General features: G+C 45.8%; 1 protein-coding gene across 1 annotated transcript in view; it reads right to left on the bottom strand.

Annotated features, from left to right (window-relative positions):
• LOC144692014 (uncharacterized) overlaps positions 1-22,890 on the bottom strand; it is an 86,795-nt gene that overhangs the window by 18,677 nt on the left and 45,228 nt on the right. The window contains exons 3-6 of the mRNA XM_078560572.1: positions 20,650-20,734; positions 9,037-9,212; positions 6,625-6,856; positions 2,626-2,746 (exon numbers count right to left, since the gene is read on the bottom strand). Coding sequence (XP_078416698.1) covers positions 2,626-2,746; positions 6,625-6,856; positions 9,037-9,212; positions 20,650-20,734 — 614 coding nt within the window. The remainder of the gene's footprint in view (positions 1-2,625; positions 2,747-6,624; positions 6,857-9,036; positions 9,213-20,649; positions 20,735-22,890) is intronic.

Raw genomic sequence — 22,890 nt, 5'->3', positions numbered from 1 at the left:
CATGTCGATAAAAATTAGTTTTCGCCTTTGTTGCTAAGCTGTTTCCTCTAAATTTTCGGTTAGCGGGGGCTGTTTCCTGCTTTGCGGCGGAGTCCCGGCTTTTTGTGCCACTTTCAGTTGACCATTCCCGCCCAACTAGGAAAATGGCACCATTTTGTGCACAATGATTCGCTTGTGAATCCTTTACAGCGCTTTCCATCGCAAGCGCTATTTCTTACGCTTTCTTAAAATCAAGATCCACTTTAGCCAGCAATCTTTGCTGAATAGCATCCTATTGCATGCCACAGACCAAATGATCCCTGAGCATATCATTCAGGGTTTCACTGAAATCACAATATTCCATTAGTTGTTTTAATTTTGCCACATAGGTAGCAATGGTCTCCCCCCTGGAGCGCTATTCCGTGAATTGAATCTGAACCTCTGCATTGTGAGGGCTTGGGTTGAAAATGTCCTTTAATGAGGTCTACTAATTCACTGAAGGTGTTTGAACCTGGGGCACTGTGGGCCATCAAGCTTCGAATTAAACTATAGGTTTTGCTCCTACAAATACTCAGGAGAATCACTCTTCTCTTTTCCTCCCCCGTGATTTCATTGGCTTGAAAGTAGAACGCAAGATGTTCTATATATTGAGACCAGTTGTCTGTGGCTCATTCAAAGGGATTGATTCTGCCAAACCGTGGCATCTCAGATGAGTTTATCTTCCTTTCTTTTTAACTATCTTAGATACTCACAATTTCTGGATGAGGGGCAGTACCGAATTTGATTTATCTGCATCTGATTTTCCAGGCAACTTTTCTTGGTGGAAACATTGAACTTTATTTACAAGACAGCAGCAGCAGCTACATATGTGCATCTAACTCTGTAACTAAAAAAGAACTCTCTCCAAGAGGTTCCCCACGCCGCTAACTGATTGGTTTATACAGACCATGTGATCTTACAACACAGGGTTATTCTTAAAGCTACAGTCCTAATATTTATCAAACTATAATTACTACAACACCGTAAACTTTATTTCAAATCACCATTATCCTGTCTTGCCCATTTTTGCTTGCTGCCTGCAAAGTGGCCTCCTGCCTTGTGAAGAATGGGAGAACCAAGGGTTAAAAATAAAAATGGCTGTCTGTAAAGGGGGTTGCTATATGGGACTTCTCTGTGCAATGGGTTCAGGATTTGTGTACCAATTGGCTGCACTGCCTCAGTCTAAGTGAAGTACGCCTAAATCAGGTCATCTCAGACAACAATTTGTGCAGCTCTTGCTGCCCTTGCTACATCATGCTGTTCTTCCTCTGAAGTGCGGTCTTCTTCCTCATGCTGGAGATCCAGTCCTCACTGTTGCACAAGGCACAGCAGATCACAATCATTCTGGATACCTTGGCTGCTGCATAGTGAAGACATCTATCCAGGCACCTGATGTCCATGGCCAGCGTTCTGATTGCTTGCTCTATACCAGCTCTGGTGGTCAGGTCCTTTCTATTGTACCTTTCCTCAGCTTCATCGTCTGGATCCCTCATGGGTGCCATCAGCCACATCCTCAGAGAGTAGCCCTTGTCTCCAAGGAGCCATCTGCTGACTTTGCTTCGAGCTGTGTATCTCCCAGGGAAGCTTGACTAGCCCCGGGTAAAAGCAGCATGTCAGCTCCCTGGGAAATTTGCACATGATCTTTTGGTGGCTGCAGAAGAGCTGAGTATTGCCAAAGATGATACCAGTCACTGGGACATGCAATTATGGGCGGCAGACTGTGAGATTCTACAAACATCACCAGCAGGTCCCTGGAAGACGCCAGTAAAAGAAATTTGACAGCCGCTGGCAATGCATCTCCATCTGGTTCACTTGGCAGCAGGTCTTCTTTCAGAAGACTGCAAATGTCAGCAACCACCTGACGGTAAACTCTTAGCTTCCTGAAACACTGACGCTCGCTCATGTCCAGGAAGCCTTTGTATCCCCTGCCATTATATCCTGCATTAGGGTATCACCTGCTGCAACATAGAGCTCTGTGGTGCAGACTGCCAGTGATTGAGGAAAAAGGTGCTGCTGTTGCTATTCATCTTCTTATCTGAAGTCCAAGGTAGAGCTGTATAAGCTTTCCCATGCTGATCTGAAGATTAAAAGTTGGGAAGTATAGATCAAACTCAATAGACTCCAAAGCAGTAGAAATGACCTTCAAAGTAGTGAAAGCGCATGCTCAGAACAAAGCCCATGAGGAAACACCTTTTACTTAGGCAAAGAAGCAGTTGTGAAATCTCAGTTTAAAGCGTAACTTGCCTGTCACTAGCTCATCTCCTTCACCTTGCACTCCCTGGTGAGTTCCAGGAAACCCATGCACATACCGTTCATGTCAGAATCAGGATTAAAGAGGTAGATAATGAGCACTTAACATGTTGAAATAGTCAACCCCACCCCTTCCTACAGGGGTTTCAGATCATGATGAGCTTAAAGGGAGAAGTCGGTGGGTTCCCACTGGCTTCCCGACATGCTGACAATTTCATCACTTTTAGCCGCCACCCACTCGCAAACCCATCCACCTTGTTAGGGGCACTGAGAGAACTCAGTGCAGCCAAAGAACTTTAAGGTAATTACGTCAACCCGTAATCGTGGCAGACATTAACAAGCACTTTCTCTCTTTACCTGAACTGGGAAGGTGGGACGGCTCCCTGGAAATGGGACGGAAGAGAAGACTTTTCCTGTAGGACATTCTCCTGTTCTTTTTGAGGCAGTTCTAACTTCTGTGCTGATATTGCACCACCACCTAGCAATCCAAAGATAGACAACTTACTCACCAAAAGAAATGAGGAGCCATCCTGAAAGTTAAAACAGTGGCAATTTAATAATACAGAACCAATTGGGTCAGGTCAATAATTTTTTTATGCCAGTGATGTAAATTTCCCATGTTAGTTGGAAGTGCAAAGCGCATTATAAATTAAAATTAATTGTGAAATAATTAGTGCATTTTGATACTAGTAACACACAATGAAAAAGATAACAAAACAAATAGGAACTTTCATCTTTGGATCACAACACATTATTCGATTTAAATGTAGAACACTATTTTCAAACAGATATGAAAGCTAACCACATCAAACATGTACCTTGAAATTGGGTTCGTTAAAAATCTTTTAACAGAATTACCAATTCACTTACATAAAGACATTTCACACAAAACGTTAAGTGTCCTTAAGTTTGAAGATTTGAAATATAATTCCTGTGGAAAAATTACACATTAGCCATGTTCCCTTCTTGGACTTCTCCTTATTTCCCATATCAATGCACTGGGCAGCTGACACAATGCAATTAATCATATCTATCTTGATAGCAGTATCCTGTTTTCACATATTGTAGGGAAATCTAGGGGAAGAACATTGGTTCTTAAAATGCAATGTAGAAAAGTTAAGCTATGCTTCCATGTTATTTAATTTGAAATGGCGAATTTGCCTATGAAATGTGTTTATTTTACTTTAAAACAAATTTATATTGTATTGATGTCCAGTGTTTCCCATCACCAACATCAACATTCCTCAATGCAGTTCAACTGTTGCTTTCACATAATAATAAAAAACCAAAGTATGGTTACAGTTTACTTGCACCAGACAATTCATAGAGCTTCTAGAATTTTCCTCCAAGTAGCGATACTTCTTATTCTGAGTCCTGTTTTCAAAAATATTTTCGTAATAAAGGTATCTTGACAGATGTCAATATTTCTGTAATTGTAAACTTCTCCTAAATGTCTAATTTGGTGATGAGAGACTATGGGTGGAAATTTCCCTGCACTCTGGCGTTGGGTGTGTTTGGTGGCATGAGTGGACAATATGCTGAGATGGCCAAAAATGGGTTTCACGACGTTGTGAAACCAATTTGCAATCATCTGCTCTGCCTGTCAATGGCAGGCCGCCATTGCCGCCAGATGTCAGGAACCTCATTGTAGTACATCTGCTTATCATCATAAGGCCAGCTCGCCAGAATCACCCCCCGAGCTGGATCATCCGAGCACGCCGATGTATTACACAACCAAACATAAGTGATGTGCACCAGGCGAGCTGCACTTCACTCAGGACTTTGAGGTTTGTTTGCCTGCCTTGCTTCAGGCAGCACCCGCAGTCATCAGCGCCAGGCTTCACAGAGAGCACCACATCACTTTTAAGGGGGCTCACGGGCAGGTCTCTACCTACCAGACCAGCCATAAAGCAAGGGTGGCTTTTCAATGGCAGCAGGGCTTTCTTGGGGGAGGGGGAGAAGTGGCCTTAGGCAAGGGAAGGGGCTGCAGGACGAGGGCTGTACTGGGGAAGGGGGTATCCCAGGGTGTGTGTGGGGGCACAAGTTGATCTGTGCAGGTGGCCTCAAGATGGTGAGGGCTGAGGAGGCAGTCACCAGAGGAGATGAGTCCAGATGGAGATGTGAGGGTGTATGTGAGAGAGTGTGGTGATATCCCTTGAGTTGGCAATAAGTGAGATGCTAGTGAATGTGTGATGGGCTTGAGTGTGTGAGTTTAGAGCGATGAGATGGTTGCCATACCCTGGCTGCACGGATGAGATCATTCATCCTTTATCTGCATTAGATGGATAACCTCTTCAGTGCAGATTGGAACTGACCACCACTGCTATCGCCTACCAAGCCAGAGTGGTGAGATTGCTGGACCTCCTGTGGCCGGAGCAGGGGTAGAGGACATCACGCAGGCCTCGACGGAGTCCAAAAGGTGTTCCAGGGACATGTCACTGAATTGGGGGGCTGCAGTCTTCTTGCCTTTCGAGGCCATGTCTCCTGTACAGCAGTCCTGGGCTGGAAGCACTGAGGGGTGTACGTGAGACTGCACTTTAAATATGGCACTTGGCGTGAAGAAGCATCACGGTGTCGGCGTGGCGGGCAAATGACAGCCTGCCCACTATCAAAACGGCGTGTTTCCCAGGAATACATGATTGATGAGGCGGGATTGGGATGTTACGAGGTGAAAAGCCGCCATTGCGGCCGGCGGGTAAAATGTTCCTTTTCTCGCCTGCCACTGCACTTAGTGCAAATCTGGGACGATTCTGCCCTATATGATTATTTTGATAATCTAGTGGGTAAAGACACTTCCCAGTGTAGCAGCAGGCCCTACATACACATCAAGTATGTGCCGAGTTAGCTGATCTCACTCTTGGCAGCAGTTAATCCTAGGGAGGGGATTTAAAACCGACCAAGCCTCCTGCTCTTGATAATAATCTAGTAATGCCTGCACATAGTGTGTGTGGACATTGGGTGAAAACTGAATCAAGCTTGACTATGATATCTTTAGTATCCTGGCTCACATAAGATGAGTGGTAAATTTGAGTAAGATACTAAAATGTTGTGGAGTGTTATGAACTATTCTGAACTTATGCTTTTAGGAAAGGGGGGACAAATTATGGTTAAAAAGTGAACAATTAAAGGAAGAAAATGAGATTATCATAGTGGAAGATGTTAAGAGATTTGCAAACAGTAATCCATTAACATTGTGTTAAATCTTGTCCTTGCTCATGTGATGTTAACAGTACTCTTGCCAAACTATCTTTGCCATTGAAATTGCCATTGTTGCTTTGCAGTAATATGTATAAGAAAGAGGGAAATGACTTTCACTTATATGTGCATTATCACATCATTCAGATGTCCCTATGCTTTTCAGAACCAATCACATCACTGCTCCTGCATGGGCAAATAAAGTGATCAATATGTGCACAGCAAGATTTCATAAACCACGAGTAAATAATTGCTTTTAGCGGTGATGGTTGAACAAAGAACGTTGGCTCAGAAATCAGGATCTCTACTCATTTGCAAATGACATCCATGACATCTCTTACAGCCAGGCAGAGGGACCTTGGTTTAACACCTCATCCGAAAGATATTACCTATAATGGTGCAGCACTCTAACAGTACAGAAATGTCAGGCTAAACTGTTCAAGTCTAATACAACTTGAATGCGCAACCTTCTGACTCAGAGGTGAATCAATGTGACATTGTAGAACTAACCAGCAATGTTCAGACCTACCAAGCAACATCTTAGCAATTTCATTGGTACCATATAACTATAAGGTGTTAGCTGTGGCTTAGCTGGTAACAAGCTTGCCTCAGGTTCAGAAGGCTGTCAGTTTGAGTCCCACTCTAAGACTTAAGCACAGAATCCAGGTTAATACATCAGTGTAGCACTGAGTGAGTGCTGCATTGTCGGAGCTGCTGTCTTTTGGGGGCCACATCTACTCTCTCAAGTGGACATAAAGGATCGCATGGCACTAGTTCAAAGAAGAGCAGGGAATTCTTCCTGGTGTCATGGCCAATATTAATCCTTCAACCAACATCACTGAAAAAACAGATGATCTGGTCATTATCATATTGCTATTTGTGGGAGCTTGCTGTGTGCAAATCAGCTGCCACATTTCCTATATTACAACAGTGACTCCATTTCAAAAGACACTTCATTGGCTATAAAGTGCTTTGGAACATTCTTGAGTCATGAAAGGTGCTTCATAAATACAAGTCATTTCTATGAAATCTGAGTTTTTCTTATACAAGTAGCAATTAATAATATTCCCAGTCCTGTTATATACCAGGTTGTTGACCATTTTTATTGATTATATCAAGATTACTGTGAGGTTCTGAGATTGCTGAATTTTAAAATCATACCCCTTTTGGTAATTACTACATTCTTTTTCTTGAAGCTTTTCTTTGAGAGCCACTCACGCTGTTGCTTGAAATCCCACAGTACATCTTTCAGTTGACGGTTTTCTTCATCAAGTCTGTGGTTGGCTTCTCTGAGTTTTCGGGACTCATTCCGTAATTGTTGAATTTCATCCAGTAAGCCAAAAGTGTTGTCTTCCAAAGTATGTCGGGATGAATCACAATGCAATCTGTTAATCTGAGAGTATTGGAACCAGAGTAAATCAGAGGACCATTTTGATAAACCACACATTGGCATACTGGTAGCTGAACTAACGAAGCACAAACTATTATTCATGTTATGTATAATACTGTGTAGGTTTTCTGATTGGGATCTTTAAGATTTCCGCTTGCCTCAGACATACCAGCACATTATTCCAGTTTATGTTTAGTCCTAAAAATGTTTCCTGCAATGCTGGTAATGTTTTGCTTTGGGCAGCTGATAGCGTCAGAGGTTAAGAAAGATCGTCCCCTGGAATGATACATTCCAAAGTACCCAAAGAGAGGTTTGAAAATCACAAACTATAAAATGTGAGGGGAAATCACTTCAGACTAAATATCTTGATACAATGTAAGAAACAGAAATAGCCACTAGATGGCGTCTATGTACTAATTTAACAATGCTTTATATTTAATTGAAATAAAAGAAAAAAGCAGAAAATGCTGGGAGTGCATTGCAGATCAATCAGCATCGGAGAGCAGCAGATTGTTTGAGATAAGTTCAATTTAGCTTATCTTTCTCTGACACAACTAGCATTTTTCATTTTAATTTCATGTTTCCAACAAGCCTGATTTTCATTTGATGTCTAATTATAATAAAGTATATTTGCTTATAATGGGAAAATAACACATGCTGGATAGCTGATGTATGGGAAATCACCTGTGGTTTTCATACACCATAACTAATTTTGATTCTATTATTTATTCAATCTTTTGTTCTGCACTTTAAAGGCACCAAGTCTGCCAGACCCACAAGGAATGCGTTACATTTGTACAGTTTCAGCAAAGGCAAGAAAAGAACTATGATATGTGCTCCCAGGGAGTAAAAAGTCAGAAAATTATCCCTTACATGCAAGTTTAATCATGTTGTAAATTATTTTTTTATATTTGTTTACGATAGTAAAAACCTTAGGCTAGAATTTCCTTGCACGGCATACTGGTGAAAAAGTTTGCAAAACTTACCTACTGAATTCCTGAGCTAGATTTTCTGTCTTTTGCCCTATGCACCTGCTGGAACTAATGCTGACTGTCCCTTCCCCACCTCTTGTGTACAAACATTCATGGGGCCTAGTTCCCTAATGTTTCCTACCTTTTGACTGTTGCCCAGCCTCTCCTGCAGACTACTGGGTTCTTTGAATGGAGGGAAGGGGCCCAATAGGTTTGTTTGTATCTTTATAAAACAGTGGTTCCACCTCAACTAGAGTATTGTGTCTAATTCTGGGCATCACAATTTGTGATGAGGTACAGAAAAGATTTAGAATAATGGTTCCAGGAGTGATGGACTTCAGTTGCATGGATAGATTGGAGAAGCTGGAGTTGTTCTCCTTTGGGAAGAGAAGATTGAGAGGAGATTTGACAGAGGTATTCAAAATCATGAGGAATCTAGACAGAATAGTTAGGGAGAAACTGCTCCCATTGGTGGGAGGGTCAAGAACCAGAGGGCACCATGGTTGGCAAAAGAACCAATGGTGGCATGAAGAAAAATATTTTTATGCAGTGAATGGTTAGGATCTGGAATGCACCACTTGAGAGTGGGAGCCAAATTCAATCATGGAGTTCAGAGAGCAGTTGGATAAGCACCTAAAGAAAGGAAATTTCCAGGGCTTTACTGGAAAAGGACAGGGGAATAGGACAAGTTGAGTTGGAAGTAGCCAGGCACACCATTATATTTTTAGTTTTAAAATCATACAATTTCCTATATAGACTCCTCTACACTGCTCCAAAGGATTGGAGTGTGAAGTTCCTCTCCGGTGGTAGTGCGAAATATGTAGTGAAGCAAAATAGGTAATTGGGCATTGGGAGCCCATTTTACCATCCACTACATTTTGTTTTCTAGCACTTGAAAAGACAAATTGGTTGAAGTGTAAGAAGGACTGGTGATGTACTTTATTGTTCGACTTGTCCCACCATGCAAGATGAATTTCACCCCATTAACTCCTTTACTCGGGTACAATTCCATGAGTTGTAGCGATTCCCCCAGTTGTTCAACTAATTGGCCATTAATCATATTCAAGATTTGTTGGTGACAGATGTAAGGTCGTTCAACAGTGTAAAAATCATATCCAAATCTGATCTTGCTTTCCTACAGTTGCTGTTTTAGCAATGACAGTATTCTAAAATGCTATCCGGTTAATCTCAGTAATTCTTAAAATTGAACACCTTATCTTTGAGGTACTCATTCTCTTTCTTGGCATCCTGCAGTTCTTCCACATATTTAAATCTTAGTTTAGCTATTTCGCCTCTCAGTTGGGAGATTTCCTCATCAGCCTTGGTGAGTTCATTGACAGCACTATCATTGGCCTTCTGGAGGTCCTTGAGATAACTCTTTAGCTCCGCTGAAAAAAAAACAAGCACTTTAGTTGCAACAAGGTGAAAGAAAATAAAAGCTATTACTAAGCAATTTCATCCAAAATCAAGTCAGATTCCACATGTGTGCTGATGACTGCCAGCTCTACCTCACCACCACCTCTCTCGAGCCCAACATTGGCTAGAATTTTCCAGCCCCTCATGCCAACGGGATCTTCCGGTCCCACCAATGTGAACGGAGATTTCAATGGCTCGGCAGCCCACCGTGGGGAAACCCGCCACGGAGTGGAGGGGTGGGGGTGGGGGATGAGGGGGGGCGGTGGGGGTGGTGAGGTGGGGTGATACCTGGAAAATTCCGGCCATTGTCTCTGATTTGAAAGGCTGCTTATCCAACATCTAGTACTGGGTGCGCAGTGGTTTCCTCCAACTAAATATTAGGGACCAAAGGCATTGTCTTCAATACCCAGCAGGAATTTTGCTTCCTAGCCACCGACTCCATCCCTCTCCCTGACAACTGTCTGAGGCTGAACTAGATTGTTCACTATCTTGACGCTTTATTTGACCCTGGGCTGAGCTTCTGATCACATATTTGCTCCATCACCAAGACCTCTGTAGCCTCTGGAACATCACCTGGCTCCACCCCTGCCTCAGCTCATGTGTTGCTGAAATCTTCATCCATGCCTGTAGACAAGACCATGCTCTTCTGGCTGGAATCCCATACTCTTCATGAAATTGAACTCACCCAGAATTCTATCCTAACTTGCATCAAGTTCCATTTAACCATCATCCTTATGCACACTGACCTCAACTGCACATTGGCTCCCAGTCCAACAATGCCTCAATTTTAGAATTCTTCTCTTTGTTTCAACTGCACCCTCTCACAGTCCTCTGTGCCCTTGCCCTCTCCTATATCTGTAATCTCTTCCAGCCTACAATCCTCTGAGGTATCTGTGCTCATCTAATTCTGGCCTCTTGCACATTCACAATTTACATCACTGCCCCTTGGTGGCCATACCTTCAGCTGCCTGGGCCCCAGAGTCTGGAATTCCCTCCCTCCCTCTCTCTCTTCATTAAAAGATGCTCCTTAGAGTTGCCTCTTTGGCCTGGCTTTTAAAAACCAGTTCTCCACATGTTTGCTATTCATTCCACATTAAAAGCACCAGCCCAACCCCACCACCACCCTCCCCCCACCCCTCCCACCCCACTATCCCCCCACCTCACCTCTCCACACACACACACACACACACACACACACAATACTTTGTGAGCTCTCTCTCCTGTTCCTATAATATATGGGCAGCCACAGAGGAAGTAGCTGATAACTTGAGGAAATCCAGGCCTGTTGTGTACAGGCAGGAACATTTTGGAAACAGACTTATCCAAACTCAATGACCAGCAGAAGGTGCCATTTTGGGATGTTTCTATCAATGATAAATTACCAAAATAAAAGTTACATTTCTCTAAGTATCTATTAACTCCAATATAATTATTATTTTAAGAGTCTGAAGGAAGACCTCATAATGAAGGAATTCTCGTGACATCAACCAAGGTGATTGTTAGAAACTGTGGCCGGAATTTTCCGTCCCCTTTGGAGTCCAGCGTCATGGCAGGCGTGAGCGGACAATATGGCAGGAAGGCCAAAAATCAGTTTCATGCTGTTGTGAAACCAGTTTGCAATCGTCCACTCTGCCCGTCAATGGCAGGCTGTGTTTCTTGCCGCCAGGTGTCAGGAGAGGCATTTTAATACACCTGCATAGCATTATAAGCCCTGCCCACCAGAATCATCTCCCCGTCTCCAATTTACTGCCCACGTCAGCGAGAAAACACTCTGGCCCAGAACACGTTTTGATGAGTGTGACGTGTAGAAGTCAGGACTTACTGTTAGGGCCTTGCTCACATCATGGACATCGACGAGCAGAAGATGCTGGAAACCGGAGGAACACGTGCATCACATGCTGGGTGGATCCTCATGGCCATGGCTCCACTGCGAAGCAGCTCATGGAAAGTGGAAGGTGACTGTTGATGCCTGGGGTCTGCTTTAGGACTTCAGTGTTTTGGCCATTGTCTGCTACGGATGATCGTTGATGGGGGCAGTGGAAGGTCCAGCTGTGAGTGGGAGAGGAAGATATACCAGGCGGGTGAGGTGTGGGAGAGGAAGTCTAGGTTTGACTGGGAGAGGAAGGTGTACCAGGGGTGAAGGGGATTAAGGGTGGGGTGGGGGGGAATGATGGTGTCAGGGGGGTGTGAGGTTGGAAGGAGGGGTAGGGAGTACGGGGGGGGGAGGAGGGTGTAATGAGGGAGAATGCATTACATTCAGCTGAGGAGGTAGGTGTAAACGGGGAGGAAGGTGTAAGGGAAGGAGTTAGGAAAGGGGAAGGAGGTCAGAGGTGGGAAGGAATCTGGGGGAGGAAGGAGTTCAGAGCGGGGGGGAAGGAAAGTGTCCAGGTGAAGGTGTAAGGGAGGGGTCTGTGGAGTCGATGACTGCATCCTGGGGAGTGAAATGAGGGTGGGCGTAGTGGGAGGGAATGGAGAGAATGAGAGATTGCAGAGTGAGCCAGTAGGGTGGGAGGGTGAGGGTGCGACAGTAGTGGTAGAAGGGACTGTGAGGATGATTGGTGGGGACTCAGAGGCAGACATGGACCCTGGAGGTGGGAAGGAGGAGGTTGGGGAGGTCAGTGTGGATGGAGGATTCTTGGGAAGATAGGGAATGTGCACGTTCACCTGGACAATTCAGGGGAAAAAAAGTGTTGTGTTTGGTAGGTGATGGTGGGGAGGTGGAAGGTGATGCCGGGGGCTCAACAGTGATGGGAGAAAGGCCATGTGTGACTGGGGGAAGGAAATGGGTGGAGGAGCTGAAATCACACTTAACAACCACCATGCTTCTAAAATCGAAAGTGAAAGGAGCCTTGTGTTGGTCGGGCACAGGTGTTGCATGGGAGTGTGATCAGTGGGTGGGCGGAGATGCAGGTCAACTCAGATAGACACCTGAAAGAGAACCCCAGCAGGCAGCACTGAAATGCTCAGGATATTGAGATGAGTGTGATGGAGGAAGGCTCTGTGTGCATGTGAGCATGCTTGCCTGAGTCTCTGAAAGGCCCTGCCACATACACACTTCTCCCTCCAGAATCACTTGTGGGCCAGCTGCGTGCAGCTGAACTGCTAGCAGGGGTGGGGGGTGGGGGGGATGCAGTGGAAGGACTCACAAAGCCTGTAAGTGAAGCTGTAGACAACATTACACATTATTCAGTGAAAGTGAGTATATTTTCAGATTATAAAGTGACAAAACGTGCTCACCCTTGCAGCCTCTACTTCTAGGTGCTGCCCTGACATCCGCAGTAGGGGTGGAGACAGCCTGCGCAATGCCTAGCCCTGTTGCCTCTGATAACTTCGGCGTGGATCCTCTGGAGAGCCGAGGTCTTGAGGGCCCCAGCTTACTTTGACTGCCCACCAGTTGGGTGACAGGGGAGGAGGTTGAGGAGGTCACAGGCAAAGGGGACTCGGAGGGAGAGAACAGCCTCTGAAATTCCTGTGTGGATGACCTGTGGTATCTAGCTGCTGCTCCTCCTCCCTTTGGGTGGCTGAGGGCCCCTGCCTGACTCCTTGAGGGGAAGGAGCACCTGGAGAGATATCAAGGTGCCCCATTTCCCTCTCATGTTGCCAGTGAAGGAACTTACCCATGGTTACCACGATGGAGTGCGGGTCTGCACGCATTTCCCCGTTTTGATGGGGCCAGGGTCTTCACAGCGTCCGCCATCCTTCCCATGGAGACCTTCATGCACGCAGGCGTGGGCACTACTTCATCAGAGAGAAAGTAGACGCACTCCTCCGACTCTCATGCCACTCTGTTGAGGGCTTCCAACAGCTCTGCGTGATGTTCCCCGCCTTCTGCTGACTCTCCATGTTGAGTTGGAAGGCCAAATCAAGAGGTTTGTCATCTGACTCAGGTCTCACAGATGCCTCTTCCCCAGCAGCCCTCCGAGTGCCAGGGAGCTTGGCTGAACCTGCTTCCTCCTGCTGTGGACACATGTCCGTGAGGTGACCACCAGATTGTGAACCCCAGCTCTAGATCTAGGTCCCATCGAGGTGTGTGTCTCTGTTTTGGTGCAGGGTGTGGGTCAGCGCTGTGATGGGTCTTCCAGGCTGCTTATTTCCAGCTCTCCAATGGAGGAGGTGTCCTCTTGGCTGGAGGTGAGGACCTGAATGGAGCTGAGGGACTGGCTGGCTGAGGGTGTCAGTCACTTGGCAGAGCTCCCTGTGAATCAAAGTAGAGGTAATTAGTGCGTGGCAGCAGAATCAAAGCAGGAAAGAGAGCACCCACAGTTGTGTTGTGAGTGGGATGATGTGGTGCAGGATCCTCATGCGGGTGTTCGCTGCCAACATCACTGTCACCGCAGGCACAGTCCACGTCCTCACCAGTCAGCGCAATGGCACACTCCTCAAAGTGAGTGAAGGGCCTAATGTGGGCCACTCCACCCCCAGTCTGGGACCTCTCCCTGCTGTTGTGAGCCAGCTTCTCCTGCATGAAAACAGGTGGAGAAAGTGTGAGCAGGACACGTGTCACTGCGTGGAATGTTTGTGTGGTGAGTGGAGCCATGGACGGGATGAGGAGGTGAGCTGCAGAGGGTATGAGCCTGATGGAGATGTGAGGGTGTGTGAGAGAGTTAGTGGTGTTATCCCTTGAGGTGTGAGATCCCTATGGATGTCTGATGGTTTTGGGAGTTGAGAGTGATGAGGAGAGTGACTTACCCTGGCAGGACTGATGAGACCACTTATCTTCTTCCTGCGCTGGATGGCTGACCTCTTTTTCAGGGAATTGGCACTGACCACCGCTGCCACCGCCTCCCATGCTGGATTGGTGACACCCAGCCGTCACCTGAGGCCTTCAGTAAAGCAGGTGCCATATTTAAAGGCTGTCCCTGTAAAGAGCTAGCGCTCTTCAAGGGATAGGAAGCTGTTGAGATATGAAAGGGGAGACATGCTGCCCCCAGATCTAGCAACATCTCCCTGAAGTGCCTACTGGATGCAGTGGAGTCCTGCCACGATGTTCTCAATCCCCGCTCTGGGTGAAAAAGAGGTCGCTGGTGGGATATTGCTAGATCTGGGGGCAGCATGTCTCCCCTCTCATATCCCAACAGCTTCCTATCCCTTGAAGAGCGCTAGCTCTTTACAGGGACAGCCTTTAAATATGGCACCTGCTTTACTGAAGGCCTCAGGTGACGGCTGGGTGGGCAAATCAGAGGCTGCCCCACCAGCGACCCTGCGAGTTTCCCGGGAATCCATAATTAATGACGCAGGAATGGGATGTTACAGCACAAAAACCCACCATTGCGGCCAGCAGCTAAAACACCCTTTTTCCTGCCTGCTGCCACACCTAATGCAAATCTGGGACAATTCCACCCTTTCCCTCTCACTGCTTTTAGCCCAATTCCAAGAGCAAATGGGAGACATTCCAATCCAATTTTTTAAATTTAGTCCCTGCCCAATTTTTAAGAGACTGCCATTTGTAATAGAAATGAATTGTTTAGATTGATGCTTGGAGGGATTCCTGTCAGTTCACTATAAGTGCAGGGTGATTTTCCAGCCACTGGATTAGTTCCCAGTGATTTGAATTATCAGCTTTTTTGAGCCTGTTTGTCAAGTGCTCTGGGTTTTGTAGGTTTGTGTATATGAAAACACTAAACTTTAAAACTAAGGTCCCAAAAGCCCGTGGCCATTTCAGCATAGTCCCAATGTTTAAAGGGAGATGGTAAAGTGGGCTGTCTATGGCTGTCACACCAGGTCTCAGCCTTCCCTTGGAGTTTTCACTTTGGCTGTCTTACTGGAGATTGAAGTTAGGGACATGGACTCTGAATGTTGGGGTTTCTGCACCCAACACCTGCAGTGAGGCCTGGAATATGATCAGTTGGTCAGGCTTACCTCACAAACAGGTGGAAATGGGAACCCCCTGGATTTCCAGAACAGGATCAAAGACTAGATTTGCAAAGATGAGTATTATTTTTAAAATTTTCCATTTTTCAAAATTGGCCCCTTGTCAAGGCTGCTCTGGAAACCATGAAGTTGTTTACCAGGTGGAGTGGGAGATATCACCACTCTCCTTGAAATCCTGACCTTCCTGATGTGGAAGAGGCCCTCACTGTGCCCCCATGGCACAGTGCCAAGGTCATCCCCAGTGGGCACGACCTTGGCATTGCTGGGATCAGTGGCCCATGGATTCTAGGCACTTAATTATTTTTAGTTTTCTTGTTTATAAGATAGGTTACTTTATTATTATTTTTCCCTTTGCTGATTCCCTTCACCCTCTGTTCGCCAAATCCAAACAGTGTACTTTATTTTGCAGTCAGCACAGTGATGTTCTCACCCTCAGTACACAGGAAGGTACTGTACTTTGAAGAAGTGTCAGGGATTGTGGCATACAATCAAACTACTGTGACACTGCATGCTGGCTTATCCATACGGTATTCCCTCACTCTGTGACATTGAATGCTGGTCCTCTGACGAACTGCACCATAATTTCAATAATTTAAAAACAAACAAAAATCACAGTCCTGGGCATAAGCACTTTGCTTCTCCTGATCTGTCGCAAATACCTGGATTTAATTCTATGGCCAATGTTGGTGCTGTTCTCTTTGGCTCTCATTCTCTTCACTAAGAAAAAGCTATTAGGAGATGGAGCTACTCCAGCAGTCATAGTACGTGAAGGGATTCTATTGAAACTGTAAAGTCTGTGTAGTACGGTATATACTTAGTCATATACCCACTTAGCTGTTCTTACTGATCTCAGCTATAAAGGTGTTTCCAGTCTTAGTCTCTAGCTGTATTTTGCTTTTATACAGATGTCTTAGTTAAATATTGGTGTTTATATTTGCTTTAAAAGTATTCAAACAGTAGCTTGGTGTCTTGGAGGTCTGGCATACAGGGTGGAATTGTCCCAGATTTGCACTAAGTGCAGTGGTGGGCGTGAAAAGTGATGTTTTATCCGCCACCAGCAATGGCAGATTTTCACGCCATATTGTCCCCTTCCCGCGTGTCCTGCCTCCGTAATAATGCATTTACGGGAAACATGCCGGATCACTGGAGGGCAGGCTCGGATTTGCCCGCCACACTATGACCTCAGTGCTTCTTTGCTCCGGGCTCCATATTTAAAACGCAGCAGAGCACAGCCTACTTCATGTCTACAGACCAGAACTGCTCAAGGCGACAGATGGCCTGAAAACAAAGGCGACAGCAGCCTTCTGGAGTGCCTTCTGGATGCAGTGGACAGCCACTGTAAACTCCTCTACCCCCGCCCTGGCTGCAGGAGGTCCAACAGAGTCACTAATCTGGCCTGGAAGGCAGTGGAAGTGGTGGTCGGCGCCACTGGAGCACAGAGGAAGACAGCCATTCAGTTCAGGAAGAGGATGAAAGTAAGTCAACGATCTCATCACTCTCAATTCACACACTCACAAACCTATTACACATCCACAGGGATCTCAAGGGACAGCACCATTAACCCTCACACACACCCGCACATCTCATCAGGCTCATACCCTCCGGAGCTCATGACCATGACCCCATCTGTGGCTCCCACCGGCACTTAGAGGACTTCTGGGGAAGAGACATCTGTGAGGTCCAATGATGAGCTTCTAGATTCGGCCTTCGGACTCATCATGGAGAGTCAGCAGAAGGCGGGGGAACATCACGCAGGGCTTTTGGAAGCCCTCAACAGAGTAGCACGTGAGTTGGAGGAGTCCATTTGCCTGCTCTCTGATGAAGTGGTGCCCACATGTACACACATGGAGATTTCCATGGGGAGGATGGTGGATGCCATAGAGACCATGGACCAGCAGAATGCAGATATATGTGCAGACTTGAACTCCATCGCAATAGCCATAGGCGAGTTCCTGCAGTGGCAACGTGAGGGGGAAATAGGGCACCTCGACACCCCTCCAGGTGCTCCTTTCCCCCAACGAGTCAGGCCGGGGCCCTTAGGCACCCAAAGGGAGGAGGAGCGGTATCTGGACACCCCTCAGTCACACAGACAGGAATTCAGAGTCTGTCCACTTCCTCCATGTCCCCTTTGCCTGTGACCCCCTGAACCTTGTCCTCTGTCACCTCAGGGGGAGCAGCTGGCCCACAGAAGGACAGCAAAAACACGCCGGGGCCCTCAAGGCCTTGGCTCTCCAGAGGACTCACGCTGAAGTCATTAGAGGCACAAGGGCCAAAAATTGCACAGGCTGTCTCCACCACTGCTGCAGATGTCAGGGCAGCACCTAGAAGAAGTGTTAGGCTTAGAAAAGTTGAGAAATTCTGATCACAAGTGGTTGCACGGGTGAACACATTTTGCCATATTATAATCTGAAAATATATTCGCTTTCACTGAATAATGAGTAATGTTGTCTTTCAGCTTCATTTACAGGCTTTGAGAGATCTCCCACTGCATCACCACCCTCCCTCACTAAACAGTTCAGTTGCACACAGCAGTCCCACGAGTGACTCTGGAGGGAGAAGTATGTGTGTGTGTGTGTGTGTGTGTGTGTGGCAGGGCCTTTCGGAATCTAATGCAAGCACTCTCCCACATACTCATCTCACTGTCCTGAACATTTTCATTGTTGCCTGCTGGGCTTCTCTTTCAGTTGTCCATCTGAGCTGCATCTCCGCCCACCCACTGATCACACTACCATGCAGCACCTATGCCCATCCAATATGAGGCTCTGCTCACTTTTGATTTCTGCAAAATAGTAGTTGTCAAGTTTGAGATAAGCTCCTCTGTCTTTTCCCCTCCCCCAGTCACTCATGTCCTTTCTGCCATTACAGTCCACCCCCCAGCATCACCTTCCACCTACCCACCGTTCCCCTAGAGTCCGAGTCCTTCTCTTTCATGAATGTCCAGGTGAACGTGCACGTTCCCTACCCTCCTGAAAATCCCATCCCCATCCACATTGACCTCCCTGACCTCCTCCTTTCCATCCCCAGGGTCCATGTTTGCGTCTGTGACCCCACCAACCACGCTCACCACCTCTTCTACTGGTAACAATGCAGCCTCACCCTCCCACCCTCCCAGCTCCCCCTGCCCCGTCTCACACTCACCATTCCATCCTGCTATGCCCACCCTAAGTTCGCTTCCCAGGAGGCATTGACTCCACAGACCCCTACCTTGCACGTTCACCTGGACATTCCCCTCCCTCTTACTCCTTCCCCCACCGTGTACTCAATTCCCACTCCAAACTCCCTCCTCCCCCTCAGAACTCCTTCTGCCCCCAGACACCTTCCCCTCCTCTAAACTTCCTCCTTCCCCCAGACTCCTTACCTCTTCCGAACTACCTCCCTTACACCTTCCTCCCCGCCTTACACCTACCTTCCCACTTGCACCAATCTCCTCCATTGCACCCTCCTCCCCCTGTACTCCCCCCTTTCCCCAGACACCATCCTTCCACCTCCCAACCTCCCCCCCACAACACCTTTACCCCCTCACCTCCCCAACGAACACCTTCACCCCTCCTTCCAACCTCAACCCCGCCCCCCCCACCCAGTACACCTCCCTCTCCCACTCACAACTGGACCTCCCCCTCCCCTGCCTTTGCCGATCATCTGCTCTAGCCCATGGCAAAGTCCATGAAGTTCTGAAGCCTCAGTGAAGTCGAAGCTGCTGTGTGGAGACCTCCCACCTTCGAGAGCTGCTTTGCAGTGGAGCCACGTGCATGAGGATCCACCCAGCATGATAAAAGCAAAATACTGCAGATGCTGGAAATCTGAAACAATGCTGTTGAAATACTTCTCTTTAGCTCTGAAGAAGAGTCATACGGACTCAAAACGTTAACTCTGTTTTTCTCTCCACAGATGCTGTCAGACCTGCTGAGTTTTCCCAGCATTTTCTGTTTTTGTTCCACCCAGAATGTGAAGCATGTGTTCCTCCAGAGTCCGGTAGCTGTAACCCTCGAGCATCATCTTCTCCTTGGGTGTCCGCAATCTGAGCAAAGCTCTAAAGGTAAGTCCTGACTTCTGCAAATCACACTTCTCCAGGCGTGTTCTGGGCCAGCATGTTTTCCCACCAGGATAATGGCAACTCATGTGTGGGGGGACAATTCCGGTCGGGCCTCACCAGTGGGATGCAAATCGGGTTCACACCAGTCTCCAGCGGGATTCACGATTCACCATGGCCGACACCATTGAATGATACCGCTGGTGTGAAACTGATTTCTTCCCCTCCCGTCGAATTCTCCACCCCGCCCACCATGACACTCACCGCCAATGGGAGCGGATGATTCCGGCCACAGTATCACAGAGTGAGGAGACATTGTTTTGATGCTGATGATGACATTGGACACACCTTTAATGGAGTCCTCCGTTTATGTTAAACTCTCAGATTTTTTTTTACCTCTAGACTTGAATATTCCAACACAAACCTGGCCAATCTCGCATTTCCATTCTACAGAAACTTATGCTTATCCAAATCTCTGCTGCACTTTCCTTAACTCACTCCAAATTTCATTCACCCAATATCCCTGTGCTTGTTGACATTCACTGGTTTCCCCAACTCAACTTGAAAATCCTTACCTGTGCTTTCAAATCCCTCTTTGGCCTCATCCCTTCCAATCTCTGTAGCCTCCCTCAACCCTACAAGACTTGAAATCCCTCTGCGCTCCTCCATAAGAACATAAACAGGAGTAGGACTAGATCATTTGGCCTCTTGAGCCTGCTTCACCATTCAATAAGATCATGGTTGATCTGACTGTGGTCTTAGCTCCACTTTCCTGTCTAACCCCATAACCTTTGACTCCCTTGCAGACCAATAATCAGTCTAACTGCAGCCTTGAATATATCCAGTGACCCAGCAGCCACAGCTCTCTGGGGTAGAGAATTCCAAAGATCGACAAGCCTCTAAGAGAAGAAATTCCTCCTCATCTCCATCTTAAATGGGAGACCCCTTATTTTTAAAATGTGCCCCCTAGTTCTAGATTTCCCCACAAGGGGAAACATTCTCTCAGCATCCACCCTGTCAAGCCCACTCAGAATCTTATATGTTTCAATAAGATCACCTCTCATTCTTCTAAACTTCACTGAGTATAAGCCTAACTTCTTGGTCCAATTCTGGCCTCAAGCACCCTGATTTTAACTGTTCCACCAGGGGTGGCTGTGCTTTCAGATGCCTTGGCCCTAAGCTCTTATATTCCCTCCCTCTCTGCTTCTCCACCTCTGTCCACCTTTTAAAAAGCTCCTGAAAACCCATTTCTTGATCAAACTATTTGTCATCTTTCTTGATTTCTCCTTCTATGGTGTAGTCACTCTTTTAAAGCAATTTGGAACGTTTTACTATGTTAAATGTGCTAAATAAATGCAAGTTGTTGTTGTTGTAACTATTAGCATGCAGTAACCAATATTGGTCGGAACTACAGACAGCCCATGAGGTGCTCCTTTATAAAATGTAAGGAAAGATGTACACATCATGTATTTGAAGCCAGATTTGGAATAAATGGAAGGAAATCTTACCAATTCGTTGTTGTAGCGCAGCAAGTGTAGTGGGGTTGGAATCCCTCGTAACTCTTTTTACCTTGTCTTCTACAGCTTTGTTAGTCTAAGTAGTTAGAATAGTGAAAAATCACATTAAAAACTTTTATAATTTCATCTACTGCACTTATTCTTGAATTATTTAATTATTTTTTTTCGAACCCAAGGTCATGGGTCATTCGCCAAGTGGAATTGGTCTTCACTGAAGATATCTGGACAATGCCAGGATCAACAAATAGATCAGATAAATGCTGTTAAAATTGTGCCGGTTTAGATTTAATGGTCAAAGCTTGATTTTTTTGATCATGGTTTCTGAGCAAACAATCTTAAAAGGCGGCCGAATTTCAGATCCAGATTAACAGCCCTAACTGGTTCAATGGAAAATGCTTGCAGCAAGAGTGCAGCCAGGGATAGGAGCACATTCCCTGGGTGATAATCAGGCTTGGAGTTCTCATTATGTTGACTGAGATATTTGCATCCATCCTCTGTCATTAAATTAGAATACAATTTACAGTTAATCATCTGTGCAAATGAGGACTATGTAGAAAACATCCATGGAAGATTCCCTGTAATGAGAGTTTAACCAGTAAATATCCTTAGCTACACAAACCAGAAATGCACCAGATTCAACTCTCAGCTTGGGAAGTGCAATTAGCCTCAGTTCCACATCCGTTATCACTAATCAGTAACCCCTGTTGAACTGCACATGAAGAAATTGGGTGAGGAGAGGGTCAAATAAATCTTTGATACTCCCTGCAGTCAGAAAGTTTGTTAACAACTCACTGTTAAAACTCACATTAGCAATAGAGCTAAAAAATTTGAACAACAGGTTAAACAAGCCATTTCACATTGCTACTATGCAAGTGGTGTTTTCCACTAACAGGATGCTGCCATTGGTCCAAAACGACATTCTGCTTACCACACAATTGAGCAATGTTGTGCATTAATTTCAGTACCAGTGCAATGGCAGGCATGTGGGTTGTACATCCCAATAATTGACTGATCAGATCAAATAGCATGTTCCTTTGGTTGTTTGTAATAGGCAGAGAACAGACCATATTCGACCAGGATGTGCTTGCAAAACCCAAATCAAAACATTTACTGTTAGATGTGATTCCGCAATTGGGCCGTACTTGTTGAACAATCCTGAGTGCGCTAATAACTACACTAACAACCGATTTAAGATAATCTGTCGAGCTTATACATGGCTCATTTATGCTCGTAAGAGTGACATACATTCATACACAAGGACCCATTCTCTGCAAACAAAGGGGATATGTTCAAGCGTTGCACACGTTTTGAATTTCCCGGGAGTTTGGGGAGCCGAGAATTGTTGCTTTCTCCATGGCAATACTTCAGCCAATCAGAATTGACTTGCCAACCAATCAGCACTCTGTTCTCCTGTAGAATAAATTGTTGTGACTGTTTGAAATTTGTCATTTTTGTCATTTTGTCCTGATGAGTGCAAGATGAATAGCTTTGGCACCATGTCTCTCTCTTTTCAGGAATACTCAAATAATGAAGCTGTTTTTTTGATCGTGTAATAATGTCAGTCTATTTCACTGCATTACAGAGAACCTTCGAGTCCATTTTAACCCTGACCATTTAGTGGAGGCACGGTAGATGGGCAGTTAAAAACAAGGGGATTACTTACCTCCTCATAACTCAAGCCATTTGCAGCACTTCTGAACTTAAATGGAAGGGCTCAGATAAAGCCCCCACCTAAAACAGATGGCGGACTCATCAATTTATACAAATACATCAGTAGGACCATAACTAAACTTGGACTTGGGATTGAGCAGGGCAGCCACTATATATCAGCAGGCTTTGACTAATGTTTGCATTCCTAGGTGTTAGGTTGTGTTGTAGTGTTGCACTTGCATTGGTGCTATAGTGCAACCACTGGGTCAAGGATTTTATTATAACACAAGTTTACATAGACAGTTTTATTATAAATGTAGGCATTAGAACATATAAAAAAATGTTGCTACATAAGTGTGGAAAGAAACTTGACCACAGGAAGTAAGGTTTTGTTGGGTACCCTTTATCACTTGTTTATGCATGTCAGAATTCCTGCACATTGATCAAGATTATTGATATTGATGGTGCATAAGATGGAGAGCTCTCTCTAACAATCCTGGAATAAAGGCTTTCAAAGTGAGGTCCCAGAGCACCACAGGCTTTCTATCTGGACATTCCATTTCTACATCTGTTGACTAATAC

Source organism: Cetorhinus maximus, chromosome 16, assembly GCF_964194155.1.
Source record: "Cetorhinus maximus chromosome 16, sCetMax3.hap1.1, whole genome shotgun sequence".
Lineage (NCBI taxonomy): Eukaryota > Metazoa > Chordata > Chondrichthyes > Lamniformes > Cetorhinidae > Cetorhinus > Cetorhinus maximus.
Note: the sequence above shows the minus strand (reverse complement) of the source record. Positions and strands in the feature narration are given on the sequence as shown.